General features: G+C 44.2%; 1 protein-coding gene across 3 annotated transcripts; it reads left to right on the top strand.

The window, feature by feature from the left end:
• The first annotated feature begins 507 nt into the window (after positions 1-507).
• syt14b (synaptotagmin XIVb) lies at positions 508-18,804 on the top strand. Of its 3 annotated transcripts, XM_010882261.4 has the most exons (12): positions 508-553; positions 2,828-2,878; positions 10,301-10,447; positions 12,907-13,059; positions 13,155-13,372; positions 13,849-14,019; positions 14,244-14,417; positions 14,523-14,615; positions 14,805-14,982; positions 15,170-15,226; positions 15,496-15,611; positions 16,082-18,804. In XM_010882261.4, exons 1-12 carry the CDS (start codon positions 541-543, stop codon positions 16,280-16,282), a joined length of 1,572 nt encoding a protein of 523 aa, XP_010880563.2. In that variant the 5' UTR covers positions 508-540; the 3' UTR covers positions 16,283-18,804. The 3 variants fall into 3 exon arrangements, with proteins under 3 accessions (XP_010880563.2, XP_034143889.1, XP_019911567.2); XM_034287998.1 differs by lacking the exon at positions 15,170-15,226; XM_020056008.3 differs by lacking the exons at positions 508-553; positions 2,828-2,878 and adding an exon at positions 3,770-4,905.
• The last annotated feature ends 353 nt before the right edge of the window (positions 18,805-19,157 follow it).

Genomic DNA, 19,157 nt, shown 5'->3' with positions numbered 1-19,157 from the left:
CGGCGTCTACTCTTTATTATGTCTATGGGAACAACTACATATTTTACAACTCTCACTCAGATTCTAAGCACCTTGTTTAGCCACGTACAACCCGGAAGCCCGCTAATTACTGTGTATCCGCGATATTACAAATAATTCTCAGCAATAACTAATATGTGTTATTGTGCATTCAAAACCAAAAACATGGAACATTCCAGAATTGGTCAAATTAATAATTAATAACCACATTATTTCAATATTGTCATTATTGAAATGATAAATATAATACAAATATTTTAACACATCACATAATGTAAGGAAAATACATTAAACAGTAATATAAGGCATTCGTGTTAAACTGTAACATATTTTATCCATCATAGCCTAATATTTACTCAAATGAAAAAAGTGTTATAGTGCGTACAACGTATTAGGTGGTAAGCTACAGTCGGTATGTGCGGTGCAGAACTGCGTTAAACAACGCACCCCTGCTTCAAATGCAATAATTACCTCTCCCTAGTTTTCACCCCCTCGCCTTGGACCAGTCTGGAACAGAACATCATGGCGATTGATGGTAAGTACACCGTCACAGGTGTCCTGTTGTACTCATATGCCTTACATGGGACATAGGTATAATGCTTAGTGACTGTACAATGTATTCAGAAGATAGATATCTATAGAACATTCTGTATTCCTTCAGCTTGTGCTGTAGTCTAGCTAGCAAGATGCTGAAGAGTAGGCGCAAAGAGTCAGTGATGTTGTGGTACCTATGGTATAAACGAAGTGGTGCTGAAGTGGACAGCAACCGATAATATAAATGTAACACCCACATACATTGTCCTAGTCACATACATAAACGTGTCCAAATCTTGAAAACAGCATAGCGTAGCCTAGTGTTTCAAGTTTAATAATGGGACAATAACTTTAGCACTGTTGAAGTCAGATGAATGCTGTCGATGATAGCATACATGTCAGTAAATATTTATAAAGCTATCATAAGGTCTAGATTTAAAGCTGTATGGGTATTGCACACATTTGAAGGCTTCTTGGTCACGTGTACACGCACGTTGTTTGGTTGCTGTCTCGTGTCCTCCCTGGAATTGTTGCCGTCACACCTGGCAAATGACGTGATGTGAGAGGACTGTCAGACTGAATGAGCTGATCCTTAGCCAATCCTCATCTATGCTGATCATTGGTGTAAATAAATGTTTATTTTTAGGCAGGCTTCAGCAGTCACACCAAAAAATGTTGTGTAAGCAATACCTTTTTTTAAAAGTACTTTAAATCTTTATTTAAAGAGAGGTCAAAACCTTTTCAAATCTGGCCTTGCTTCTGTGTTTTAGTAGGAAGATTCACTTAGTTAATAGTTTTTACCAGTCATGCCTAATGTGTAGTAGATTCTACCAGCCATATGAAACAGGTCAAATATTGACATCATATATTTTTAGCAATTTACTATTATGCACTATTGGAGAATACTCAGTGTTTTTTCCTCTGCAAAAATGTGAATGGAGAAAGGAAAGCTGTTTGTGTAGTGGCATGTAGAGATTGTGTGTGACAGGAGAGGTTTTCACTATGACCTGACTGTCTTGTTGCGTTATTGAGGTCAGTGATGTTATTTTTCTTTCTTTCTTCAATACTGATTTCCTGTGTTTACTGTGTCTCTGTAAACCCCTGCTCCATGAAAAACAGAGTCAGCCATCAGTAGTTTGTCTGGGTGAAATAGCCTAAGCTGCTGTAACTAACATTGTTTTTACACTACAATAGTTTTATTTAGATGAACAAGACTTGTTGCCAGATTTGCCAGATCTAATGAAAATGCCAATTGTCACAAGTCACATTCCGAGGTAACGTGGGACATTTTTCTGTGGCTACTGGGGTCGGAAGACAATTTCTCGTTCGTTGTGTTCTGGAGCAGAATGAGAGTTGATGCAGGAAGTCTGGATCAGTTGATTCCTGAAGATCCATAAATCAAGATTCAGAAAGAAAAAATGATGATTCGGAAGCAAATAAGAACGTCTCACACTGGCGCAGAAACAATAAAAATATCACCCACAACAGCACTTGTTCAACAGAGATGGACATGTTAGATACCAAGTAAACAACATTGTCAGAGTCAATACGCCTTCCAGGTCAGTGGTCTGGCCAAAGCGCTTCTGTGTTGGGCCTTAAGGCGCAGCAGGAGCTTTTCGTTGCTGGTGTGAATAGAAAATTGTATTTAACATACCATGTTAGTGTTATTTAACTGAAATTGTTGTCACAACAATTGCTGTTGCCTACATAGGCTCTAAGAGCTAATGTACATGCTGCGAACATTGTGGCCTAGATAGCCTATGCTTGAACCATTTGCCTGTTTGTACCATGCCTGTGTATATTGTGCCGCGTGTTTGTGTATTCATGAGTATGTCTTTATTGTGCATAACTTTGTGAAGGTCTGAGTCCGGGGGTTAAGAACACTGAAGTATTTATGGAAATACACTCTATGTTCTGTATTCTATTTTGGTTTACCACATTTCAAATAAATATTTTAATGCTCAGACAAGACAACTATTCCGTTGTGATTCCTCATGATTAAGGAACTGAACCTTTTGGAGTTTCCTTCAGTGAGAGAGCTTTTAATTATGTAATGGGATGGTGCCTTGTTAAAGGTAATTACATTCTTGATAATTCCATGGGATTAGTTGGCTTGAGTTAATTAGTGTGACATCTGCGTCAGTAGGCTTGTTTTACCTCTATGGGAGAGCCTGATGAGTAGCCAACTATGAGCCAACATATGGCCCCCTTGAGAACCAGAGCAATGTCTTAACCCTTGACCCCTGATGCAAGTATCCCTTTACTTAACCCTTAGGTGGTGGGGGGAGGAGCTGTGGCGTGCATGAACTCATCTGTGCCAGACGAGGTAAGATCATGGGGACATCTTGTCTGTCAGTCTACATCTCTGTCACTCTGTCTTCCCTGTTTCTGTCCGTACTCTGTTTCTGTGGATGTCTGCTTGCCTGGCTACCCAAACTCTACCCAGAAACTCATGGACGGTAGTTTGTTAGATCCAGAACAAAAATGGCTCTTAATTTAGCATTGGCATTGAAACAGAGTACTTAAAATGTATCCAATCTCTGATGACTTTGTTTTGTTCAACACCCCTCATTTGACTTCACCTCAAATTGAACCATGGCAGTCTCAGACTGTAAGTTGTCAGGCAAGCTACTGCTTGAGTATTTGTATCCCTGTAAATGTAGAGAAATCGCTCTATCCATGCAGTGATATCTTACTTGCTCTTTCAGATTTTTTCAGTATAGAGAGATAACCTAGAGTGCAGTAATAGTTACACACTTCTGTCTGTGAATTATGAAAACGTGGTATATCACGTTTTAGAACTCTCTTCCAGAGAAGGCAACAATACTCATTATTTATTTACAACGGAGGTTTTATTTCGTATGCGTGGGGCCATGTGTAAGCAAAGTTTCTAGGCGTCCATTTAAATAAGCATACATTTGTTTATTAACATCAAATACAGTCATACAAAGGTGTCTTGATACTGGCTCCTGTGAAAGGGGTCAATGATTCTAGTCAGAATGCAAACTGAGGAAATATGCAAAGAGGTTATTGTAGAATTCTAGAATGAATGTGCCAGTATTTCATTATTATATCATAGAATGTCAAGTGTGACTTCACTTACTTATTTAAAATTTGGTGGATAGAAATGGTGCACACATCTTTAATTTACATTTGTACAACATTAATGTAATGTTTTTTTACTTTCAATAAAACATTGTGTGAACTGCACTTCACAATACTGTGTGTTGTGGCTGTTACCTGAAAAACAGATGTCGTCCTGAGGCTTATGAGTTCCAGTTCAATTCACATACAGTACTGCTGAACGTGCTTATTGTTTTCCTTATCTGATCTTGGTTCTTTAGGTTGAGCTTGGGAAAACAAAAGAACACTCACACCCACACACGTATGCAAGCATGCACATGCAAATTAACGTAAACCCACACACACATGCAAGCATTAACACACATTAGCATACGCACGCTACAAATTCACCTTCACCTCGCTCAGAGGCACGCACGCACACACACAAACACACACACACACAGGCAATCCACTCTGCTGTTTTAGAATGCAATCATCCGACCCCATGCCATCTGTGTTATGATGACCGATGGGCAGAATGAGATGAGTATCCATGACTACACTAACCATGGCCATAACAGTAAACCTTAGTGACTACAGAGAAGGGACAACAGCATGTCACTACGAGTGATCTGGGATCAGCACCCTTCTGTCCAAAGAATCATTCTTAAGGCAAAACTGATCCAAGAGCAGCACTCACATTAGAAAAGCCTTTAAATACTGTTTTGGGTCATGTTAGCATCTGGTGGCTAACGGACATCTAGTGTCTGTCAGCGAAGGAGGCGTCCAGTTACTGCAGATGTTTGAATTATTGACGAGCAGCTGACATGCACACAGCCACAGCAGCTGAAGTGTCCCGACCAACACACTCGGATCAGGGAAAGGGACAGGGTAATAATGTACAGGAAAGGAAAGCCTGAGCCTTGGACTTGAAGATCACTGAAAGAATTGCCTTCAGTGATCGGTGATACAGGTAATATATCCCAGTCAGTCAGTCAGTTGTCAGGTATTGTTGAGAATTGAGAGATTTTTCAGTGAACACCAACGTTCAGCACACCGTCTGGAAGGCTGGGACAGCTATTTGTTTGGGCTCAACATTAGGATCATAGGCTATTGATTCGTTTTTTTGGACTGTTTAGTGTGTCTGGCTCTAGGTGTTGGACTGAATATTTGTCTTGGATAACCGGATCACCACTAAGAGAAGCAATACACGGCGCTGGCATTTTGGCGGGATGGGATTCAGCATAGGCTAGACATGAGACATTTCAGACACACACAGCTAGAATGCAGGTGAGCTGTGCACACAGTTTATTGTTCTTTCTTCCTTCTCTCTCTTTCTTTCACTCTTTTTGTTATGCTTTCCATTATCGGTATATCCATTTGGAAGAGAAGGCGATAGAATGCAGTACTTCTTGTCAGTTGTCAGGCTTCAATGGTCTCTGCCTGTTGCCATGGTGAAGAGAACAGAATGTCCAGGAGATGTGGTTCCTTCTGAACTCCATCGGGTCAAGAGGTTGAATGCAGAATGGGCCGTCTCCTCTGGAGATGTAGTGTGATTGTGAGGGATAGCTGCAATGCCTTAGCTCTTCAGGCAAAAAGAGTTTTCCGCCCACGACACTCTATCAACGAACCTTTGGAGTTTTTGTCTGTGTTTCTACTATGTTCTATGTATCGCATATGCACATCAGATCTAAATCAAGGCAGTTGTAAACCTTCAAATCGTGTTAAGAACTTTTCGTCAGCTTTGTGCTATTATTGTAAATTAACGCCCACTCATGCACCTGTGACTATGAAATTGCCAGTATATTGTCTATCAACTGCACTGTTTCCATAACTACAGTTCCAGCAGAATGGCAAATGAATGGGAATGATGAGAACAATATTACAGAGAAAGGATAATCTCTCTCTCTCTCTCTCTCTCTCTATATATATATATATATATATATATAGATATATATTATATATACATACAGTTGAGCTCAAGTTTGCAGATGGCAATTAAAGGTGAATTTCCCACACATGTGGCTTTTTAAATTGCAATTAGTGTCTGTGCATAAATAGTCAATTAGTTTGTTAGCTCTCACATGGATTCACCGAGCAGGCTAAATACTGAGCCACAGGGAGCAGAAGAAAAAAAAAATTGTCAAAAGACCTGCGTAACAAGGTTATGGAACTTTATAAAGATGGGAAAGGATATAAAAAGATATCCAAAGCCTTGCAAATGCCAGTCAGTACTGTTCAATTACTTATTAAGAGGTGGAAAATTCAGGGATCTATTGATAACAAGCCACGGTCAGGTAGACCAAGAAAGATTTCAGCCAGAACTGCCAGAAGAATTGTTCAGGATACAAAGAAAAACCCACAGGTAACCTCAGTAGAAATACAGGCTGCTCTGGATAAAGATGATGGGTTTGTTTCAAGGAGCACAATACGACGATACTTGAACAAAAATGAGCTGTATTGTCGAGTTGCCAGAAAGAAGCCTTTACTGCATCAGTGCCACAAAAAAGCCTAGTTACAATATGCCCGACAACACCTTGATATGCCTCACAGCTTCTGTAATTCGGAGCGACGAGAACAAAATAGAGCTTTATGGTCGCAACCATAAGCGCTATGTTTGGAGAAGAGTCAACAAGGCCTATAGTGAACAGAATACCATCCCCACTGTGAAGAATGGTGGTGGCTCACTGATGTTCTGGGGGTGTGTGAGTTCTAAAGGCACAGGGAATCTTGTGAACATTTATGGAAAAATGTATGCAGCATGTTATCAGAAAATAGTGGCAGACATTTTGCATTCTTCTGCACGAAAGCTGCCTTTCCAGCACGACAATGACCCTATTTACAAGACCAAGTTGACCCTCCAGTGGTTACAGCAGAAAAAGGTGAAGGTTCTCAATATCATCGAGCCACTCTGGGGATGCAAGACGACCAAAGACTTTACATGACCTGGAGGCATTTGGCCAAGACGAATGGGCATCTACACCACCTGCAAGAATTCAGGGCCTCATAGACAACTAATACAAAAGACTGCACACTTCCATAGATGCTAAAGGGGGCAATACACAGTATTAAGAACTAAGGGTGTGCAGACTTTTGAACAGGGATCAGTAAAAAATTATCTTTGTTGCCATGTTTTGTTTTATGATTGTGCCATTCTGTTATGACCTACAGTTGAATGTGAATCCCATAAGAAATAAAATACATGTGTTTTGCCTGCTTTACAAATGGTATATATATATTACCAATTCTCCAAAGTATGCAAACGTTTGAGCACAACTATATATAGTACACCCCTCACATATTTGCAAATATTTGATTATATCTTTTCATGTGACAACCCTGAAGTAATGACACTTTGCTCAAATGTGAAGTAGTGAGTGTACAGCTTGTATAATAGTGTAAATTTGCTGTCCCCTCAACATAACACAACATTTTGAGGGGACAGCAAATGTACATATATCTATATACCGATCAGCCATAACTTTATGACCACCCACCTAATATTGTGTTGGTCCCCCTTTTGCTGCCCAAACAGCATAGACCCATCAAGGCATGGTCTCCACTAGACCTCTGCAGGTGTGCAAGACTTTAGCAGCAGATCCTTAAATTCTTATAAGTTGTGAGTTGGGGCCTCCATAGATCAGACCGGATAGAGATCTGGTGAATTTGGAAGCCATGTCAACACTTTGAACTCGTTGTTGTGTTCTTCAAACCATTCCTGAACCATTTTTGCTTTGTGGCAGGACACCTGCTGAAAGTGGCCAATGCCATCAAGGAATACTGTTGCCATGAAAGGGTGCACATGGTCCACAACAATGTTTAGGTAGGTGGTAGAGTGGGGAGAACAAGTATTTGATACACTGCCGATTTTGTAATCTTTATCATAGGTATATTTCAACTGTGAGAGACGGAATCTAAAACAAAAATCCAGAAAATCACATTGTATGATTTTTAAATAATTAATTTGCATTTTATTGCATGACATACGTTTTTGATCACCTACCAACCAGTAAGAATTCCGGCTCTCACAGACCTGTTAGTTTTACTTTAAGAAGCCCTCCTGTTCTCCACTCATTACCTGTATTAACTGCACCTGTTTGAACTCGTTACCTGTATAAAAGACACCTGTCCACACACTCAATCAAACAGACTCCAATCTTTCCACAATGGCCAAGACCAGAGAGCTGTGTAAGGACATCAGGGATACAATTGTAGACCTGCACAAGGCTGGGATGGGCTACAGGACATAAGGCAAGCAGCTTGGTGAGAAGGCAACAACTGTTGGCACAATTATTAGAAAATGGAAGAAGTTCAAGATGATGGTCAATCTCCCTCGGTCTGGGGCTCCATGCAAGATCTCACCTCGTGGGTCATCAATGATCATGAGGAAGGTGAGGGATCAGCCCAGAACAACACGGCAGGACCTGGTCAATGACCTGAAGAGAGCTGGGACCACAGTCTCAAATAAAACCATTAGTAACACACAACGCCGTCATGGATTAAAATCCTGCAGCGCATGCAAGGTCCCCCTGCTCAAGCCAGCGCATGTCCAGGCCCACCTGATGTTTGTCAGTGACCATCTGGATGATCCAGAGTAGGGATGTCCAAACCATTCCAAGGAGGTCCATGTGTCTGCAGGTTTTAGTTTTTTCCTATAAATTGGTTCTCAGTTCACACCTAAACAACCAGGTAACAGTAGAAACTGACCAGTTAGTAACCTATTTAGTCAATTAAGTACAAGGAGAGAGCGAAAACCTGCAGACACACGGCCCTCCGTGGAATAGTTTGGACACCCCTGATCCAGAGGAATGGGAGAAGGTCATGTGGTCTGATGAGACAAAAATTTAGCTTTTTGGTCTAAACTTTTTGGCCAACAACCTCCTTCCCTCAGTAAGAGCATTGAAGATGGGTCGTGGCTGGATCTTCCAGCATGACAACGACCTGAAACACACAGCCAGGGCAACTAAGGAGTGGCTCAATAAGAAGCATCTCAAGGTCCTGGAGTAGCCTAGCCAGTCTCCAGACCTGAACCCAATAGAAAATATTTGGAGGAAGCTGAAAGTCCGTATGGCCCAGCGACAGCCCCGAAACCTGAAGGATCTGGAGAAGGTCTGTATGGAGGAGTGGGCCAAAATGCCTGCAGCAGTGTGGTCAAACCTGGTCAAGAACTACAGGAAACGTATGATCTCTGTAATTGCAAACAAAAGTTTCTATACCAAATATTAAGTTCTGCTTTTCTGATGTATCAAATACTTATGTCATGCAATAAAATGCAAATTAATTACTTAAAAATCATACAGTATGATTTTCTGGATTTTAGATTCCGTCACTCACAGTTGAAGAGTACCTATTATTAAAATGACAGACTTCTACATGCTTTGTAAGTGGGAAAACCTGCAAAATCGGCTGTGTATCAAATACTTGTTCTCCCCACTCTATGTGTCAAAGTAACATCCACATGAATGGCAGGACCCAAGGTTCCCCTGCAGAACATTGCCCAAAGCTTCACACTGCCTCCGCTGGTTTGCATCCTTCCCATAGTGCATCCTGGTGCCATGTGTTCTCCAGGTAAGCAATGCACACGCAGCCGGCCATCCATGTGATGTAAAAGGAAACGTGATTCATCAGACCTGGCCACTTTCATCATGTTCCGTGATCCAGTTCTGATGCTCACGTGCCCATTATATGCACTTTCAGCAGTGGACAGTGGTCAGCATGGGCACCCTGACTGGTCTAAGGCTACGCAGCCCCATACACAACAAACGATGCGATGCGCTGTGTGTTCTGACACCTTTCTATCAGTACCAGAATTAACTTTTTCAGCAATTTGAGCTACAGTAGCTCATCTGTTGGATCAGACCACAGGGCCAGCATTCGCTCCCCACGTGTGTCAATGACCCATGGCCACCCATGACCCTGTTGCCGGTTCACCGCTTTTCCTTCCTTGGACCACTTTTGATAGGTACTGACCACTACAAACCAGAAACACCCCACAAGGGCTGCCATTTTGGAGATGTTCTAACCCAGTCATCTAGCCATCACAATGTGTCCCTTGTCAAACTCAGATCCTTACGCTTGCCCATTTTTCCAGATTCTAACCCATTAACTTTGAGAATAGAATGTTCACTCGCTGCTGAATATATCCCACCCACTGACAGGTGCCATGACGATGAGATTATCAGTGTTATTCACTTCACCTGTCAGTGGTCATAATGTTATGGCTGATCGGTGTTTATATATGAATCAGTACAATTGCTGTTGTGAAGCAGATATGTCTTAACACCTCTCAATATTTTAGTGTAATATCCCTTTAAGGCTAGAAATCTATTTATGCCTTAGAGTTTAGTTTGTCCCTGTTTGTCCCTGTATCTGCTTATCAGTGCAACTCGGTAACTCAAAGGCCCCTAGTAAAAATAGACCATCTGTAAGAACTGTGGGTTGCAGCTTTGCTGGCCTATATAAAAAAGTGTCTGCTGACACTTTGATGTGAAAAATTATCATAAACTGTACAGACTGTGCTGGTGGAACTAGAGTTTCTTAGCTCATTCGCTATGGAGTGTACTCACACTGTATTCTTCTTCTGGCTCACAGTTTGTCCCTTGTAATTCTTATCTCTCCATGTCTGTCTTTGTTCTCAAACTTTATTTTTCTCTCTGAATCTTCTCTTCCCTCTCTTTCTCCTCAGTGTCTCCTGAGCTGCTAGGAGTCCTGTCCTCCATCGCGGCCTTCATGGCCCTGATGGCTCTGTTTTTTCTCTACCTCAGCAACAAGTTGTCAGTGGAGAATGCCAACGACCTTTCACGTCTCGACCACTATAGGCCTGAGCAGCAAGGTAAACATGTCAAGGGGTATTGCACTTCCAGTCTCTAAGGAGTTTCTTTATAGTGATGGGCCTGGGCTAGTTTCTTTGACCAGTATTGAGCCTAATTCTGAACTACAAACAAATTCACAAGACGATTTATGTTTTGGTCCATGTTGTAGCTGAATCTGGGTCCCGGAAATTGTTGCAAAATGTAAAAAATAACATAAAATAAAAAAATATGCGATTTACTCACAAATTCTCACAAAATCTTTTGAGATGCATCCTTTTTTAACGATATGAATAGATCTTTCCCTATTCCCTACCATAACTGTCCTCCTTGTAGATTTATAGTGCTGGTTGGATTTCAGATGGTATTAATTGTCCCACACACTCTCATATGACCAAATATCCCTGCCAGAGCTGAGATAATCTGAAACCCACCAGTGTGCCAAAGCAGCCTCAGCCACCAGCTAATTCGCACAAAATGGCCTTCTTCAAGAGCTTCGGCCAGAACCTACCATCTGTCAACATCTCCTCCATCTTGGATTCGGTCAGCAGTAAAGTGGATGACCTAGCTACAGCCGTCAGTGACGCCACCTACAGTGTCAGTGACCAGTTGACTGAGCTCAGTGACCAGGTCATCAAGAAAGTGCAGACCGAGGAGGAGGAGTTGGCGGAAGCGTCGGAGAAGGGCCAGGACAGCAAGGTGGGGAGGTCCCAGGAAGGGATCGCTGACTCATTCCGGAGCAAAATCCAGCGGCAGGCTTCTGAGGCCTGCTCGAGCTTGACAGAGTACAGCTCCAAGCTCAACCACTCCAGTGACCACGGCACGAAGAACAGCCAGTCAGGTGACGTGACCACAGAGGAGTATGTTCCGTCTCAGTTGGAATGGGTGTGGAAGGACGGAGGCTGGCGAGTCGTAAAACCGGACGAGAGTTCCGCTGAGGACAAGGAGCAAGAGGAAAAAAGGAAGGAGGAGGAGAGGAAAAAGAAGGAGGAGAAGGAGAGGAGGAAGGCAGAAAAGGAAAAGAGGAGAAACGAGGAGAGGTTGAAGCGGGAGGAGGAACTGAAAAATAGCCACGGAGAGACCATCGAAGAAGAGAGTGACAACAAGGGACAGAAAGAGGACAACGGTAATGGGCTTCACCAGAATGACAAGCACAGTGATCCCCAGCCATCACCCAGCCCTCAGGGAGAGTCCAGACCAGCCAATAAGACAGGGAAGGAGAATGCAGAAGAGGAGGAGGAGCTGAGCCCTGAGGGAGAGTCCAGACCGTCCAATAAGACAGGGATGGAGAATGCAGAAGAAGCGGAGAACGAGCTGAGCCCTGAGGGAGAGGAAGAGCAGAACGAGACTGAACCTGTTGTTGCTCCCACTTCTGAGCCAAAGAAGAAAAAGGATGACAAGAAGAAAGAGAGTAAGAAAGAGAAGAAGGAAAAAGTGAAAACTGTGAAACAAAAGGAGAAAGAGAAAAAGAAGGAGAAAGTGAAGGAGAAAGTGGAGAAAGGTGAGAGGGTGTGTTGCTTCCCTCCGACCATCTCTCTGGATATCTCTCCACTCTTTCTGACCACAGTCCCCTCCCCCACACTCCTCCTCTTCATGGCTGTGGCCAGTGTCTTAACTGAAACCTGTTACCATTGGTTCAGGGTTCTAAATCTGAAATCAATTTTTTTTTTACCAATCATGGATGGATTATGTCTGTCTGTGGCTGTCCTGTTTCCACTTTCAATTCAGTCCCCTCACCGCTTTACCTATTTCTTAACTGATTTATTTTCCTATTTCTTTACCAATTTCTCTCAAATATTTGTTATAGATTTGACATCATGGATACAGCTGAATATTTTAGCAGTTAGAAATGTGATCACTTGTTTCTTTGATGTTTGGCTGAGATCAAGTGTAGTATCAGGTCTTCACAAGTCACAACCATTTATGTTGGCCAGGGAATGTCACCCTGCATTCTGTTGCTGGCTGGCCTCTTAAGATAAGCAGGGGTTGTTCCGGGTTAGTCCCTGGATTGAAGACCAGATGTGTCTGGAAGTGGTGTAGGAGAGCCAGCAGGATGCACCCTTTCCTCTAATCTAAGGAGATCCAAAAGCCCCAGGGTAGAAATTGAAGACATTGCCCTGCGTAAGGTGCTGTCTTTCAGATGAGACTTTAAATGGGGCTCCTGATTTTCTGTGGTCCCTACAGATGCCATGCTGTTTATCATAAGCATATGGGGTTTTAACCCAAGCATCCTGGCTTTGTTTCCAATCTGGCCCCCCCAGTCTTCAACTGGCTCATTCATCCTCTGTATCTATTTCCCAGGTTGTTGCTGTACATGAAAATGGGTTCAACCAGTCCATGTATTAATCTAATACGTCCCCTATCTGAAGACCTGTAAAAATAGATTATTAGAACAGGGAGAAAAAGGTTAAGAAAAGATATTTCAAAAAAGTAAACTCATTTTGACGAGGTATTATGATCTTGTGTATATCTATTTGTCCAGACCAGAGCTGCCCGGAGCATGGTTCCGAGGAGGACAGTGAGGAGGACCAACCAGGGGAACAGTCCGAATCCTCAACCCATCACAAAGCCTCCATCTGGGACAACAGACCCAAAACCCCCAGCCATCACAGCAGTAAGGCCTCCTCTGGACAAGGTGACCAACCCACCCGCACCCACCCCAGTACAGAGACACGCAAGTACAACCCCGTTGCGAGAAGCTCACCATGTCCCGTCACTCTCGTTTCACAGGCAACAGTATCCAGCGGATCAGACCGGGCTCCCCACTTAATGAGCTCCAGCCTCCTCCGTACCAGGACCAGGGTAGCCCGGTCCGAGAGTCGTCCCCGGATGGCGATGGTACGCTGCACTCCAGCGAGGCTAGCCTCGACCAGGACACTGAGAGTTACCTCAACAAGGGCTACGATGAGGATGTGCCTAGCGACAGCACCGCCGTCCTAGGGCCAGAGGTACGGTAGGACAAAGACACTCGTACGCCAACTGGTGGACAGTGGCTCACGCCTAGCCTGACCCTCCCTGGGTGTATTCAGTTGCATTCCAGATGTCAGGCATCGCTAGCAGCATAAGCCTCTTGGCTAGTCCTGTCCTTGGCTGTGATAGGCTTACCGTGGTTCTGTGCGATGTCAGGGACGAGTACGCTAGCTTTACACAATGAAACCCGTCTCATCGTCCTCCCTCTTGTCTTTCTCTCTGTCTGCACACCCCCCTAGGATCCGCCCCCCTCCCGTCGCCCCTTCACCCAATGCTGTGTCCTGCTCTAAGGGCTTTTACCCGCCCTCACTCTGTGATGTCACAGATGGGGATAGATTCAACAGATTCATGCACTGAATGCATCTTTTCATCCTGTCGTCTTCCTTTCTGTCTTCCTTTCTCTTTTCTTTCTGCCTTTCCTTTTCCCACCCCTCTCGGGCCCCCCATCCCGCAGGACGGTTCGCCCTCTCTGCTTCCCATGGGCTACGAGCCCGAGCCACTGGCCAAGTACGGCACGCTGGACGTGGCTTTCGAGTATGATCCGGAGGAGCAACGCCTGGCGGTCACCGTCACAGCAGCGACCGACATCCCGGCACTCAAACAGACAGGCAACATTGCGTGGCAGGTGAGGCGGGGGGGAGGGGGGATGCATTCGTTTTGTAAAATACTTTTAAAAGACTGTGATATGTGGTTGTACCTACGCTGCCTGTAGAACATCTGCTCCAGCTAAAACATATGGTTAAATTAAATCTTATACATCAAAATATATAACAGTATATTCAACTCTTTAGCTGTAAATCCCCAGAAGGGGTGGGGCCGCATTTCTTTAAGTGTGACTTGTGAATGTAGGTGCATCTGGTGCTGCTGCCCACTAAGAAGCAGCGTGCCAAGACGGGAGTGCAGAGGGGGCCGTGCCCGGTGTTCACCGAGACCTTCCGCTTCACCCGGGTGGAACAGGAGGCGCTGGCAGACTACGCCGTCCGATTCCGCCTCTACAGTGTCAGGAGGATGAAGAAGGAAAAGGTTTTGGGGGGGGGGGGGCAAACATATACGCAATGCTTGTTGGAATTCGCTTTTTGTCACATCAAGTTGCTTCTGCTGAATGACGCGTGTCCTTGCTTGTGTTAGGTGCTGGGCGAGAAGGTGTTCTACCTGACCAAGCTCAACCTACAGGGCAAGATGGCGCTGCCTGTAACACTGGAGCCTGGATCCGCGCTGACGGTAAGTCGGCTGGGTAGTGGGGCTTGTCGGTGGCCGCTGAATGTCATGCTGGTTGACAAGAAGTTGTCTGTTTTCAACTATGTCCACGCAAGATAAATGAACAATAACGGTACAGCATCTATATCATGAACTGACTCTTTTGGCGATTCACAGTCCAACACAATGCAATCCCTTCCTTTCTCCACGCAGGGCTGTGGGTCATTGGTCAGCGTCTCTCGCAGTGTGGGGGCTCTGTCGTACCGCTCCTCCGGCGAATCTACGCCGGAGATCTTTCTGGGCCTCGTCTACAACGCCACCACAGGGAGACTCTCTGCGGAGGTCATCCAGGGCAGCCACTTCAAGAACACCGCTTCGGACAAACCTCCCAGTGAGTAGACAGCACATATGAATGATTGTTATGTAGTAGTAATGGGATAGTATTTTATATTTTTCACTACACTGGGATCTCTGTACTCTGACCTCTTTACCTATTTTGACAGTTTTATATCCTCTTTGAACATCTGTCTCTCTCTCTCTTTCACCTTCCTTCCTGGCTCTGTGTGGTCTGTGGCCAGGTGGGCTGTTTTGTTGTATTAAACAGTTAATAGGGGGACAACTTTATATCATGAGAGGTGAGTCTTCTGTTATTAATCTGTATATATCTAATTGTTTCCATCTGTACCCCCTGTTGCTGTCTGTTTCTGATGATAATTTTAGCATAATGTTAAAAACCACAAAGTGACTGGTATGAAAAACCTGCGTGTATACTACTGTGGTTCAACACATGGAGATCATTTTGATAGCAATAGTCCATTGTTGACTGTTATGCCCATTCACCTCCACTAGATGGCAGTGTCTCACCATGCTCCGTCTTCTCTCTTTCTTTCACTTCCATCCACAGACACATATGTGAAGCTGACCATGCTCGACTCCAAAGGCAAGGAAATGTCTAAGTGCAAGACATCAGTGTGCCGCGGGCAACCCAACCCCACCTACAAGGAGACCTTTGTCTTTCAGGTGAGAGAGCAAGAAAAAGAGACTACAGGTATGAGGGGGGACCGACAGTGAGACAGAGAAATTAAGAGGAAGTCAGAGACAGACAAGAGTGCAAGAGAGTCAGGGAAGGAGAGTGTGAGACCGAGTTAGAGAAGCAGAGTGTGAGACCGAGTCAGAGAAGCAGAGTGTGAGACCGAGTCAGAGAAGGAGAGTGTGAGACCGAGTCAGAGAAGGAGAGTGTGAGACCGAGTCAGAGAAGGAGAGTGTGAGACCGAGTCAGAGAAGGAGAGTGTGAGACCGAGTCAGAGAAGGAGAGTGTGAGACCGAGTCAGAGAAGGAGAGTGTGAGACCGAGTCAGAGAAGGAGAGTGTGAGACCGAGACCGAGTCAGAGAAGGGAGATGATGAAGATGATGGAGACAGTAGGAAGGACTCCAGCTGACAGCAGCCCTGATAAACCGTCCGTCCCAGTTATCCCAACGCTGTCTTCCAGGTGGCCCTCTTCCAGCTGTCTGAGGTGTCCCTGGTGGTGTCCGTCTACAGTCGCAGGAGCAGTATGAAGGCCAGGGAGAGAGTGGGCTGGGTGTCCCTGGGCTTCAACAGCACTGGAGAGGAGCAGCAGGCCCACTGGAGCCAGATGAGGGAGGCAGAAGGACAGCAGGTGTGCCACTGGCACACACTCTTGGAATCTTGATCAGGTCTTAAAGCGGCCTGGACAGGTACCAGATTTGATCTCTGTAATGGAGTAGAACCTGGATCAACTAAGGTGAAGGGAAATGGTTAAAGGGCAGGATTTACGATGGACGAAAAGGAGGAGGACGGCGACGAGGAACGTGACAGATTACGTTGACGTCTGTGTTGCGGGGGGATTGGTTACCTGGTCTCCCGTCGGAGAAGCAGATGAGGAAGTTTCAGGAAGAACCATCCGGTCCTTAATGTGCATATCTACATGGTGTGTGTGTGAGGGGGCTTTGTTTCGAGAGCCACATGGAGTCTCCCTGTTTAATACCCTTTAATCCATAAACCAGCCACTTAACCTCAGACAGACTGGTCATCTGCAGGCTGACTGGTTCTTAGGAATGACTTCCATCTCCAGTTATTGTTAGTGGTGGGACTGTCAGACTGACATTTTAAATGAAAAAGCTGATTATCAACTGGTCCTAAAAGGGTTGTAATGGCAACTGACATTAAGACGAGGTCTGAAACTGACTGTTAAGTCTTAGACTGAGAACAATTTTGTGTCGTTCTGGTCCACAACATATTTGCATGCAAGTGTTTACGGAAGATTATCAAAATATGACCATACATATCTTGTACAATGGACCATTTCGTTCCTGAACAGAGGACCAAAGAGTGTGAAGAAGAACCACAACAACAAACCAGCCCCGTCACACTCTGGGGTTGAAATGAACATAGAAATAAAATTGCTTGAAGGAACTGAGCTACTTGACCAAGACAATTTCACTGAAACACTCGTTGGGTACACTCATTGTGGCTGGACATTGTAATTTTATTTCTATGATACTGACTTCAAATGACACCAGCATATCTGATGTTTCTCTCTTGACGCTTGTGGTCATCGGTAACTTTTACCACGACGAGCCAGCTAGGCCTGTAACCTGCTGCAAAAAGTAGGCTAGCAAGCTATGCTTATTTATAAAATGTGTTTACATTTACATGACATTATGCAATTTCCATTTGAATGAGTAATTTTTCTTCTTGTTTTAGAGGTTTCTTTTTATGGCTGTTATGCATTATATGGGTGATGTGTTTTCTGTCATAAAACCTTACGGACATACAGTACCAGTCAAAAGTTTGGACACACCTACTCATCTAAACTATGAAATAACACACACCAAAAAGTGAAAAGTGCTAAACAGATCTAAATACATTTCACATTGTAGATTCACCCTTTGCCTTTATGACAGCTTTAAACATTCTTAGCATTCTCACAACCAGCTTTATGAGGTAGTCACCTGGAATGCATTAGAATGAATGGGTGTGTCTGTTACAAGTTAACTTTCTGAATTTCATTCCTTCTTAATCCGTTAGGGTGGGTATACAGAGGTTGATGAGGTAGGGTGGATATACAAATGACCATGTGGTGCAGTAGTCCTTATTCTGACAAGAACAGCTCAAGTAAGCAAAAGAAAAACAACAACCCATCGTAATTTTAAGACATGAAGGTCAGACAGTCCAGACAATGTCAAGAACTTTGAACGTCTTCACAAGCAGTTGCAAAAACAATGACCAAACTGGATGTCATGACGATCACCGCGGTAAAGAAAAAGACCAGAGTTACTGTTGCTGCCGAGAAGTTCATTATGGTCTCCATCTTCAGAAATTGGCAATTAACAGCACATCAGATTGCAGCCCAAACAAATGCTTCACCGAGTTCAAGTAACAGACATCTCAACATCAACAGTTCATCGGACGTTGCATGAATCAGGCTTATATGGTCCAATTGCTGAAAAGAAACCGTTACTGATGGTCAACAATAAGAGGACAGGCTTGGGCCAAGAAACATGAGAAGTGGACATTAGACCGGTGAAAATCTGTCCTTTGGTCTGATGTGTCACAATTTGAGATGATCGGTTCCAGCCGCCAGGTCTTGGTGAGACACAGAGTGGGTGAACAGATGATCTCTAGGTGTTGCCCATCGTAAAGCATGGAGGAGGTCTGAGGATGTGAGCGATGAATTCAAGTCACCCTCAACCAGCATGGCTACCAAAGCATTCTGCAGCGATACGCTATTCCATCTGTTTTGCGCTTAGTGGGACTAGCATTTGTTTTTCAACAGGACAATGATCCAAAGCACACCCCCAGGCCGTGTACGGGCTATTTGACCAGGGAGAGTGATGGCGCTGCAACAGATGAAGTGGCCTCCACCATCACCCAACCTCCACCCTAATGAGATGGTTTGGGAAGGAATGAGCAGGTATATCCAAACCTCTGACTGGTATTGTATGTTTATGTACACAAAGTTCAAACTTAATTTTCATAGTGGTCTTATATAATATGAATCTCCATTTAGTATCATTTGATAATAGGAAAGCATTTTCTGAGGCTCACTGGGTTATCCCAGTCTTTTCTACATTGTTACAGACTGACAACAACACTGTAGCTTACAGCAACTTTATAAAACAGCCAGAACCATACATAAAGCTGTGTTACAGTACTACGAAAATAAAACGCGGTCATACAGTGTGCTAAGAATCCCTGGTGAGAGAGAATTATGGGTACTTATGCATAACAAGCAGCATTCCAGACAGACGTGTCATGTGCGTCGTGCTGACCCAGAAGCAGGGCTGGACACATGCACCGTTTTACAATTTTACTGTGAAACATTTGATGTTTCCTGCCGAGTAGCAGAGAACTATAGCACCACCCTCCCCTTCCTCTCTAATGGGTGTGGGGATTGGTGATCTCATCACTCGCCCCATCCCTGTGATGTCACAGGCAATAGTTTGGGCGTGTGGCCTTGACCCTCACCCCCCAACTCCTATAGGGTCTGGGTTCTTCGCAGAGCCATGGCGTTTAGTTACACGTAGGTGAGATCCAGACCACGC

This window comes from Esox lucius, chromosome 18, assembly GCF_011004845.1.
Source record: "Esox lucius isolate fEsoLuc1 chromosome 18, fEsoLuc1.pri, whole genome shotgun sequence".
NCBI classification, from domain to species: domain Eukaryota; kingdom Metazoa; phylum Chordata; class Actinopteri; order Esociformes; family Esocidae; genus Esox; species Esox lucius.
This window is presented reverse-complemented; position numbering and strand designations above follow the sequence as displayed.